This window comes from Ursus maritimus, unplaced genomic scaffold (assembly GCF_017311325.1).
Source record: "Ursus maritimus isolate PB19 unplaced genomic scaffold, ASM1731132v1 scaffold_5, whole genome shotgun sequence".
Lineage (NCBI taxonomy): Eukaryota > Metazoa > Chordata > Mammalia > Carnivora > Ursidae > Ursus > Ursus maritimus.
This window is the reverse complement of record NW_024426663.1, coordinates 24,383,141-24,395,837: the sequence shown is the minus strand read 5'-3', so window position 1 is coordinate 24,395,837 and position 12,697 is coordinate 24,383,141. Positions and strand designations below refer to the sequence as shown.

The window sequence follows — 12,697 nt, the reverse complement described above, 5'->3', positions numbered from 1 at the left end:
ATATAAAAGTTAGTTAAATGTTACAAAATATTGTAGACAAGAAAGAGAAAAATTAGAATGTAGAGATTGTGATGAGACAGTATCATCATGTGCTCCATCATGAAAGATATAATATGGAATTTTGTCAAAAAATAAAGTGCTGGGGCGCCTGGGTGGCTCAGTTGTTAAGCGTCTGGCTTTGGCTCAGGTCATGATCCCAGCGTTCTGGGATCAAGCCCTGCATTGGGCTCCCTGCTCAGCGGGAAGCCTGCTTCTCCCTCTCCCACTCCCCCTGCTTGTGTTCCCTCTCTCACTGCCTCTCTCTGTGTCAAATAAATAAATAAAATCTTTTAAAAAAATAAAATAAAATAAAATAATAAAATAAAATAAAATAATAAAATGCTAAACTAAATTGCAATTCTTATAAAGTCTCTGGGAAGATAGAAACTGACATTTCAGTGAAGAGAACAGGAATTTATTTTTCTTTAATTCACTTTTGGCATAAACACACACACACACACACACACATACATACACACATATACACTGACACATACATTTAGACACTCCTATGTACATACATACTTTTTCCTTGGCATTGCTTTCCTGAGGCTTAGTCAGTTATGACTAAAGAGAAACAGAAAGGGCATTCACACATTTTTTTAAAAAATTCAGCATTCATACATTTTTAGTATTTCGTTTACACCGCTTGTGGTAAACCTAGAAAATTGTTATTATTTTGAAATTGTTTTTCTGAAGTAATCTTGTTTCTAGATCTATAGCAGACTTCTACACCTACACCCCTAAAATCTATTAGAGCAAGTAGTCAATAAAAACAGAAAGATACAAAAAAGAAATCAGAACAGTTTCTTTGTAAATATTTCCTTTTCAAATGTACATACATAAAACATTTCACAAGCACATGCTTTACCCTGAAACATTCAATTCATGTATACTATTTGTGTGGATGAAAGTTTGTAGTTGAATTTGCATTTGTAAATACTGAAGACTTTCTCCCTTATGGAAAGTAACCATGGAAAACAAGACACAAATAATATTAGGAATCAACAGGAAATAGCCTATTCAGAAAAATTAATTGCTAATTGGGCTTCTGTGAAGAAGAGCACACCTATGAAGAATATATAAAATTATAGGTCAAATACCTGGTAAAAGTAGTAATAACAACAAAGCACAACAATTATTTGGGTATATATACATGTATATTATGATCGGTATATGTATACTTTGGAATATATACATACAGATATGTGTGTCTATAATATATATATACACACACACACATATATGTATATATATAATGCTTATATTTCCAAGTGTTCAAAGAACTTTTGCTCTTCCTTCTTTACATAAAGTATTTCTTTGTTGTAATAGTAATTGCTGTATTCTTATGTACAGTTTATTGGAATTTGTTGTTTTCTTCAGTAATAAATAGTAAACTGATGTAAGGCTTTTCTTCATCATGCTGAATTAGTTATAATACCATAAACAAACTGGCTAAGTTTAATTTTAAAATTACCAGTTACATGGTCTGGGTTTAGCTGATTGTCATATTTATAATATTAAAATGGTTTAATTCTTCAGAAATTTTTATATTGGATAGATGACACTGATTTATTGTCTCACGTAAGAATTCCGGCCTACATCCTTTTCACTGGGTATCAATTTACTCTCATACTTGACCAACCTGCCTAGTGGGAGCTTCTTTCTTTCTTTATGGTAAGACTTACTTGGGGAATGTCAAAATCAAGTGTTGTAATAAATGTGGCTCCTGAATACATGGATTTAGAGCTATGATCTATTTTGTGCTTCTGGAGGTAGGTTTCTGGGGCTCTGCATTAATTTGGAGGTAGACTAATACGTTTAAAATGTATGCTACAAATCCTACAGTAATTACTGCAATAATACAAAAAACGTTATAACAAATAAGTCAACAACAACAAAAAACCCAACTGGAATCATTAAAAAATTCTATTAATCCAAAAGAAGACAGAAAAATAGAAAAAAATGGAAAAGATAGAACAAGTAAGAAAATAAACAGAAAGATGATAGATTTAAATCCAATTATATCAATATTCATATAAAATATAAATGGTTTAAATGCTCTGACTACAAAGCAAAGATAGCAGGATTGGAAAAAAGAGACCCAACTATACGCTGTACAGAAGAAATGCATTTCAAATACAAGGTACAAATGGGTTAAAAGTAAAAGGATGAAAAAAGCACACACCAACATAGCATTAATCAAAAGAAAGCTGAAGTATCTCTACTAATACCAGCAAAGCAGATTCCAGATAAAAAAATATTTCCAGTGATAAAGAAGGTCATTTTCTAATCATAAAGGAGCTATGTGATCAAGTGGACATGACAGTCCTAATTGATCATGCATCTTTTAGCAGAGCTTCAAAATATATCAAGCAAACACTGATATAACAGCAAGAAGAAATTGGGAACACCACAATTACAGCTGGAGATTTCCACATTGCGTTCTCCATAACTGATAGTACAAGTAGACAAAAATCAGTAAGGGTACAGAAAATCTTGGTCAACTTGACAAAAATTTTACATACATTTCAGACAAAGATAATGAAATAAAATGCACTAATACGCAAATGCCTCATCTATTATTGAGGGAAAAATTAAAAAACTATTCATATGTAATCATGAAATCAGATGCTTAACGTAAATGGAGACAAAAAAGTATTTCATCAGTACAATAATTGAACCATATTTTTCTTTATACTTCTTTCCTAAATCAACCTATATAAGGATTTTGCTATTATAGGTATGATTTTTTTTAAAGATTTATTTATTTATTTGAGAGAGGTGGAGGGGGGGCTGTAGGGCAGAAGGAGAGGGAGAGAATTTCAAGAAGACTCCCCACTGAGTAAAGAGCCCCTTACTAGGGCTCAATTCCACAACCCTGAGTTCATGACCTGAGCTGAAACTAAGAGCTGGACATTGAACTGACTGAGCCACCCAGGCGCCCCTAGAGATGTGTTTTTTAGTGAATATGACACTTGGATAATGGATGAGCACACTTACCTATCTTAAAATTAATTTCAAGAGCTATATAATTTATGAAATTTAGAAAGCTTCATTTTATGGAATATATTCTCATTCTCTATGCATCAGAATGCCTACTGTAAAAAAGTGAAGGTAGGAGCTGAAATAGTTATTTGCCATAAATCATGGCAGATATTTGTCTACAGCTCACAATACATTTGAAGACAGTTTTACAAAAACCCTATATCCGTTCAGTCTAAGATGCTATTGATTAGAAAGCATGCCATTATTTTAGGTTCTTCTAGAAAATAATAAATGCTCCCAATTTAATTGCGACATTGTAAGATACAATGATTTCGGAGATGGTAGAATATAAAGTGCGTGTGTGTTCTGAGATGTTAAATGAATGTACCCTGAGATGCTAAATGAGTGTGTTCTGAGATGTTAAAATATACTGGTGCATAATCTAAACCTAAAAACATGTCTCCCCTAAAGTGAATTTTATATGAACTAAATTCAGAGATTGTGTCGACTCACTGGAATAGCCATTCCAGGCTTAGTATTGCTGGGAAAAAGTATCAATTCTCTGTCTTGAATATTTGAAAAAGAAAGATATTCCTGGGGTGCTGGGGTGACTCAGCTGGTTAAGCATCTACCTTTGGCTCAGGTCATGATCCCAGGGTCCTGGGATTGAGTCCCACATTGGGTTCAGTGGGGAATCTGCTTCTCCCTCTGCCCCTTCCCCTGCTTTTGCTCTCTTTCTCGCGCTCTCTCTCAAATAAATAAAATCTTAAAAAAATTAAAAGATATTCTTAACTTTCTACTGGTTAATAATATGATAAGAGTAAGGGAATAAAAGGGATATGTAAAATGGAAAAAGCCATTACTACCTCAGAAATATTTAACATATAATATTTCTCCCCCAAATCCTTAAACTAAGAAATTGGTTTCTGTTATGTCTTTAGAAAGCTAGAGTTCTTTGCACAAACACTCTAAGCAATGAATGAGTTTCAATTTTATTTGTCCAACTGAGGCTACATTTTAACACCTGAACTAATTAGTTACTGATACGGAACGTGAGCACTTCCATTTTCCGGGGCCCTACAGATATTCAGACCAGGAGATACAATGGAAAGATGTTTAAAGTGGTAAGAACTTTTAGAAGAACAATTAGACAAAATAGAGTGTAGAACTGTATGGTGCAATAATATGTATCTATTACTATAATATTAAAACAGCTTACATGGGTCAAAAAATTAAATCTATGAATTAAAACACAATCAAGGGAACTGATCAGAGAAACATCCTATGTTTAATTGTGATAAACTAGTATAATAGTTAAAATTTGTCCATTTCTAAAATTCTAATTATCAAAGTAATCAAGAAAACATATAATTAAAACATCTTTTAGTTAATTTTTGAAATATCTTTTGCCAAAGAACTTTTTTTCTAATACCAGTAATGTTTTTTAATGGCAAAATTAGGGGCACCTGGGTAGCTCAGTTGGTTGAGCGCCTGACTTGGTTTCAGCTCAGGTCATGATCTCAGGGTCATGAGATCAAGCCCCGTGCTGGGCTCCACGGTCAGCGAGGAGTCAGCCCGAGATTCTCTCCCTCTCCCTCTCCCTCTGTGCCTTACCCCACTCCCATGCATGTGCGCTCTCTCTTTCTAAAATTAAATACATAAAATCTTTTAAAAAAGTAAAATTCATAGAGGCAAGTATTCAAACAATAACTATTTACATGTGTTTTGTGACAAATTATTCAAGCTTCTATTAGGTTTATAAAATATAAGCAAATTTTACTTAGCTGGATCTTAGAAAATTGATAATATGGAAAATGTTAAAGCTTTTTATTTAACATACATTTTTCACTTGTATATAGCTATTATTTTTAATACATATGTATAAGTAGTTCATTCAATCAAACTTGGATTCAGTTTGGTCCTCCATTTCTGCCTGTTCTAAACCACTCAGATCACTTACCTTATCTTTCCTTTGCTTTTCATCCTGATATACAGTCCAGTGTTCTCCATCATTGCTGTAAGCTAGTTTGTAGGAGCCTACGAACTGTACATGACCAAAATCTTTAGCTCCTTGTGTAATGATGCCAGTTACTTTGGTAGGGACCAGAAGGTCCACCTAAAAAAAAGGAAAAGATATAATTTAAATGCCACAATAGAGTCCATTATAAATCAGCAAGTCTCCTGAATTCAGGAGATTAAGTAATATACATGCTAAAGCCAAAAATACACTGCTTGTTTGAATTTTGAAACTGATGACTAAGTCTATTACTGGTTTATAACTTTGATTTTGCCACTAGATAAGTTTAGTTGAAAACCTGAATAACTATTTTGACCATTTTAAAATAAAGTGATGGTCATTTCAGTCTACTAATCAATTTTATATTAAACTGATTCATCTAGCTGTGCAGTTTTGTGCCACTAAGTTACTACAGAGCTAGCAAGGCTCACCTTCTTGAGATGATTATTATTTTCCAGAGCTTGTGCTTATAATTCAATTTGCTGATTTTGCTGGTCAATTCAATAATAATAAAAATAAAACTATAGTTGTGTACACATCAGGAATAAAAATGATATTGCATGTATCACAGTTAAACATTAAATAAAAAGCCAACATTATTTTCATGAATTTTAATCAGCTCAGGAATATATAATTGAGAAATAGTAATCGTTGTCCAATGAAAATCTCTCTTAGAAAATTACAATCCTTAAAATGTTGAGGAAGAAGTCAGGCATTCTTCAAAAATGAAGAAGGATTAAAGTATGTAGCCATGACTTGTGGGATCTGTGTTCGTGATGTGTTTGTTCCTACAAAATATGTGCTTATAAAACCACAGAACCATGGTGAACTGGTAAGCATTAATCAAGATGTAATTGAAACGCAAAAGAAAGGATTGATATTTATGAAAAAAGAGTGCATAACTCTGAATAATTTAGTATAATTCTTCTTTGTTCTCTAATTCATGAAGCTTTTCTTATGATGTGAATTTAAACAAAATGTAGGAATCTTTGTTTTCCTTGTGGACAATTCTTATAAGACCTTTACCTTTAGGTTTATTGAAGTTCCTTGATCTACAGCTTCCTCTCTCCTTCCACAATAGCCACCTATTTCCTCCTACTTCCTATGACTAATTGCCCTGCTTACATCCTTGATCTTATCATCTTTTGCTGTCATGATCCCATGTGTGACCTTGGTGGCTTTCAACCACTGTGTCCTTTTGTTTCTATTTCAGGTTCTCCATCCTGTGCGATGTATGTAGCCACAAATAGACAGTCATGGGTCAGATACAGTCCATGAATGAAAAGAGAGCTAGAAAGAATGCACCGAATAGACCATATTTAATGACTGTATTTAGATGCTCTTCAATACAGATATGAAAAAATTCCCAGTGTTTCACAGCCTAGGAATATTTCTTTAAAAAAAGTCATAGGGGCTTTTGAACACTTTTTGGACCATACTTTAATTAAAGACATTAGACTCAAACTGGACAATGATTAAGACAGAAAACTACCTTTAACGCTTTATTAAAACATTTTAGAAAGCCTATCAAAAACTACAAAATACTTCTGTTTTTGCTATTTCCCAAACATGTATTATATCATCTAAAATATCTTATCTGTCCCACAGTGATGCAAGATGGCAGAATTATGATACCTGGGAAGGAAACTGTTGCTGCCTCATACACACTATACTGAGTGTTTTCTTATATGTCCTCACTGAATCCTCTCAACAGCCCTGTACAGTAACTTTGAGATGAGGAAACAGATGCCTAATATAGCATGATGTGTGATCGAAAGATAACTAGTGAGTAAAGGGAGGACCCTAGATTCAAATCCATCTTTCTGAATCAAAGTTCCACCAATCATATAAATTCTCACTCAATGATTTCTTTCCGTTCTTTGTGACTATTGCAGAAATTTCTGAAGAATCTCAAAGCTTCCTCACCATACTCATCAAACTTACAGCAACTCTAAGCCCCAAACCAAACCAATCCTGGCTTTACAAGACAAGAAGAAACCTGTGTTTTAACATGAATTTCATCTCTGTTCTTCCCCTGTCCAGAGTTAAAAATATGGATTGCTTTTGTTGTCCTAAATCCAAATAGAATTGCGCAGAGACACCTAGGCATAGCCACTGCTCTTCAAAATGCTCCTAATGTTGCTGACACTCAATTAATGGGCAAAAACCTTACAGTATTCTGAGTCTCAAACTGTCACCAAGAATATGAACACTTCTAAGGCTGGATTCTTCAGTCCCTAAACGTCTATGAGTCTTTAGCTAAGATGACACAATGAAGAGTCTTATAGCATATCTCTTTTTCTGTGCTATTTCTTAAAGTTAGCTGGGTTTCCTGCTGGGTGGAGATGTTTTCTCCTTAAGTTGTGTGTCTTGGCTCTTTCTAACAGATATGTTTTTCTCCCACTCTAACTGCTCCCCTTCTCCAGTTTTTTTTTTTTTAACTAGAAATGTTTTTCTTTTTTGTTCCAGTTAAGTCAACTTCTCTACTTAAATAGTCAGCAATCTGTTTCAAGCTGGATTTTGTCCTAAAATTTGCTACATTAAACTTAGAATACCAGGCCTAAGCAAACCTCTTTTAGTGTAAAAATAATCAGCATCCCACACTTAACACTAAAGCTCTGCAACAGGACATGTAGAGATCCCAGTCTGGGACACACTCACAGACATGTCACTCTCTTCTTCAGGATGACCCCAGAAAAGCTCATTCTGCTGGATCTATGCTTACAGTTGGCCCATACGTACTTTGCCTTCTTACAGATCTTCTGAGTTAAAGTTGTACCGAAAACATGCTGGACAAAATGCCTTCAGCTGTTTTAGATAGACCCTCACCTCCCAAGGTTTGGCTCAAAGACAGCAGGTTATTTAGGGCACTGAGCTGGCATGTGGGTAGACATTTGGCTTAGTGACGGCACTTCATATCTGGATCTGTATTAAATGTGCCTTACATGTAATAGTCCCTCAATAAAGGTCTTGCTGGATTGAGCTAAAACTACTTCCTAAGTATGTTCCATGGACAAGAACCAACCACGGCTAAGGATGCCACAAGGTACCAGAGCAGAAAATGCCAGCTGTTTTTCTCTTGTTTTTCTATATCGGATAACATCACTGGTCAAGGAAGCACAGTGTTACAGTGGTGCCAACCAGTTTTTACTGCGAAAGGCAACTAGTTAAAAATTCACTCCGATCTTCTGATCATGAGAGGCAGTCTACTGCAGAAGAGCTGGATGGTCTGGGTTCCCAAAATGGCTCTGCCTTACTGGCTATATGCCCTTGGACAGGCTGCTTGACTTCTCCACATCTCAATTTCCTCATCTGAAAAATGAAGATAACAATCCTCATAGGATTTTATGAGGATTAGATGAATTAGTATTTACTAAGTGTGTAAGACAACAGACTATAGTATAGTAATAACTATGCAACAGACTATAGTAAGGGCTTTGTAAGAATTTGATAAGAACAAAACAATAAATAAATCTGGGAGAATAATCTATTATCAGTCTCAGCTTGTTATTAGAAACATAAACATGGAATCTGGGAAATGGGGTGGCCAGACTGTCCTAGAAGCAACTTCTGGATCATAGTAAATTTTGGTCATCTTCTCAGGTTGTATACAAAGACAGTCATTTCATCTTAAAGTAGAGAAAATTTGAAGCACTGAAATTCCCATTTATGGGTGAAATGGCTTACTAAAAATACTATAATTTTATGGAATTTTATATATCCCCATTTGAGTATTAAGATTATATTACAACAGGGAAGTGGTTCCAAAATAATACCAGAAGAGGGAATTAGATTCCAAATTACAGTGAGTGATTTATTTTCCTTTAATTACATGAGTAAAAAAAGAGGGATGCATATACAGAGAGGCTCAAATGGTATGTGAGTGAAGAAAAAAGTATTGCAGGAGGGTTATGTAGGAATGCAACTCTTTTGTTGTAAAACGTCCTGTAATTTTTTAGTAAGCATAATTATTTTTAGAGTGTCTAACTTAGGAAAACTGTAGAACAACTAAGAGCATCTGTTTGAGAAAGGTCTAGATAAATGACATTTCAGATGTCTGCATCACACCCTGACAGATGGCTCCCTGGAAGGGCAGACTAGGAAAGTCAGCTGATTTTCACAGAGATGTTCTTAAAGGGGTGAGTAAAAGGAAGAGTGATACAGATAAACAAGTGTGCAAGAAAAGTGAAAAGAAAAAAAAAAAGACCAAAGAGATTTATCACAGAAATATGCAACACAGCTGTATCTAAAATGCTCTAGCATTTGCCTTTCTGTCATATCAGTTATTTTGAATGACATATTTTGTAACTTCATAGAGCTTTGTAATATTAACTCATTGAAGAGAAGTAACTTTGAAGCTAATATAATTATATAGTATTTAAAAATCAAATTATGGGTAAAATGTTTAGACAACATTTTGGTTTCAATAAAGAATTTTTTTTGCCATAACATTACATAATACAATTATACGTAATCCTAGCTCCATTTAAGGCACATCAGTCACTGTTGTTGGTATTTGAACAATATTGTTGGTTATCAGATGTTGGTAACACTTTCAGTGCATATTTGTAGGCCAACTAGTTAATGTGATCAACTCAATATGCAATATTATCTGATACGATCTAGTAGCTCTAAGGTCACAGGTTCAGTATTCTTAAAATATTATACCCTGTATATTCATTTCATCACTCACTATTGCTTTCCTCCTCTCTTTACTGAAAAAGTTTAAGTTTCTAATAATATTTTAAAATATTTAATATAGCAATTACTTTTTCCATATTGAACTTTGCAGCTATGAGCACTAACACAAAAAATTATACCATAAAATAACCTTTCAAAGGATAGAGGCACTTTTCTGTTTTATTGGTGTTTTATAGTATGCCTTTTACATGTAAAACCCATATAACACACGTAGGGCCCCATAAACAAGCTTCGTAAGCTTAGGTGATCATTCAGGAGTATGTTTTGTAGGACACCTGGCATAGAGCAGACATTACAAATATCTAGGCATCATCTGCCTTGGATTCGAAATTGAGGAAATTCCGTACTTAACAGTTAACCTGCAATTATAACATGAACAATGCTCCAGGTAAACCTGAGCTATACCCCGTGATTGCTGTCAGCTCATGACTACTAACATTTTAGAAGAGTTCATTTAGAATCATGCAAGCAGTTCAAGTGCATGTTTTAACTGAGGATGGGAGATAGCATAACTATGCATAATTTATATTTAATAATTTTATTTTAATAATCTTTCTTATGAAAGGAATACATGCTATGAAGAAAAATTGAGGAACACAGAAAGAGTAGAAAACAACTCTCTCACTATCAGATACAATCAATGCTTTTTACTCACCCTAAACATGGGCTTTTTAGACAAATTTGTTGTACTTGGCATTTGATTGGTTACCAGGTGTTGGTTGCACTTTTAGTCTGCATTTGCAGGTCAATTATTCTTTTCTCCACTTAGTATTTTATCAGTAATTCTCTATGTCAATAAACTATTTTTAAGACTTTTTTTTTTTTTGCCACAACACACCGTGTTAAAGATTTGCTGCGATCAACTATTTACTATAAAACATTTACTCCTCGCTGTACTCTCAACATTTTTCTATTAAAATTAATACTCTAAAAAAATCCTAGTCCTTTCATTTGGCCACATATCTCATTTATATGGGATAAATTCATAGAATTAAGATTATTTGGTCAAAGGATGTGAAAAATAGATGCATTTTCTAAAGATAAACAATAAACACTCATTATGAAAATTTCAGGTGGTGAAAGAGATAGAGGGAATTCAGATAACATAACCTATAATTTTATTATCCAGAGTTGATTCCTGTTGACCTCTTGATATTCATAGTTGCAGATTTTATATTCCCATATATCTTCAAAAAATAAACTCACAGTATACCTGTTGCTTTATAACTTGCATTTTTTCACTTACTGTGGATATTTTTACATATAAATAACAATAATAATGTGTAATGGCTGTGTAGTATTCTCTATTTATGGATATATGAATGAATATGAAAATTATGTAACCAGTCCCCTATTGACATTCCTTTAACTTGTTTCCAATTCTTTTTCATCATTAAAAACCTAGAATGAACTCCCATGTTCATATCTTTGCTTGTTGGTGCAGCTATTGCTTTACTGGCAATAAAGACCTGCCATTTGAAATGTGCTATACATTGTTGCCTTTGTCTCCAGAAAGATTATACACTTGCAGTACATGATAATTTTTTCTCTACATACCCACTAATCCCATTTTATAAAATTTTACATCTTGATAATAGAAAAATGGCATTTTTACATTTAATGTATGTAAATTGTGATAAATGGCATTTAATTTACATTCTCCTAATTGTTTAGTCTAACTAATAATATATACATATAGTCTTTTTAATGTTCTTTATTAGCTACTGGATTAGAGGCTTTCTTGTAGGCTTTAAGAATTATGTATTTACGTAGCATCAATATTGGTTTCTATTATACTCATTGCATTTTTTCCTAATTTGCTATGTCATTTAATCTTATGTTTGACACAAAAGTTTTAAATTTTCCTATACTTAAATTTACTGATCATTCCGTTTGTGATTGCATATTTTTGTATGCTTAAAAAAAAGTCAATTAAATCAGTTAAATATGATCTATGTGTTTTCCTGTAATTTCCTATGGGTTTTCCTTCTGTGTTTTCTTTCGACATCTAAACGATCTTGGCTTTATGGATATATATATGATGTGACAAAAAGTTCATACTTAATTTTTCATAAGAATGTAATTTTCTCAACACTTTTTCTCAAATAATCCACTTCTTTTTGGTGTTTGTTTTTTCTCCCTACCTGGTTGATGGTTACAAGGTTTGCTCTTTAGTTTTGAAATTAACACTACTAATGACAGTGTCATCATCATATACCAGGATATATCTTGGTGACAGTCTCTTTGGCATTGCTTTAGGATGGATAATCAAGTGTGTCTGGGTCCATTCAAGCTGTAGACTAATTTCTGGGGGAGGGAGGTATGGTCAAAAGGTTTTCTTGTTTTCTAGTTTACAATGCTGCTTTTGCTTCTTTTGGTTCCTCCCAATAGAAGGTCAGTTATCCAAAGATGGGATCTTTCTTTGCTTCTGATTTTTCTTATTTATATTATTTTCTCACTCATAATTTTCATTTTTAATTATTCTCCTTTGCATTCTCAGAGTTTCTCCATTTTATCCTCAATACTATGAATTTTATTTTTGATAATGCAATTTCTACTACTAAATTTTAAAATTTCCTTGACATACATTATTAAGATACTGCCTTCATCTCTGCATCCATCTCATCCTCTCTATTATTCACAGAGAAAATTCCTTTAAATATATTCTAGTAATCCATTGTTTTGGTAGAAAATTTTCTACTTTTATAATTTCTCTTCATACCTTTAGAATAATTCCTGTTCTTCTGTTGTTCTACATTTTAAAAAATAAGCCCTATATCACCTTGTTTTATTTTCCTTTACTTGAACAGAGAGAGGACAGTCCTGATGTCTGCCCAGCGCACTGCTCACAAGGCTTTCCCTTTGCCTCTCGCTGTCTATTAGGCAGTCGTGGGAATTCTCTTTCTGACCTTCAGATATCAACACGGCCCTGTCCTTTTTACCAATGCCTAG

At 33.6% G+C, this 12,697-nt stretch overlaps 1 protein-coding gene across 1 annotated transcript in view; it reads right to left on the bottom strand.

The window, feature by feature from the left end:
- The window catches only part of EDIL3 (EGF like repeats and discoidin domains 3), a 396,558-nt gene that overhangs the window by 17,245 nt on the left and 366,616 nt on the right, over positions 1-12,697 (bottom strand). The window contains exon 10 of the mRNA XM_008706378.2: positions 4,988-5,143. Coding sequence (XP_008704600.1) covers positions 4,988-5,143 — 156 coding nt within the window. The remainder of the gene's footprint in view (positions 1-4,987; positions 5,144-12,697) is intronic.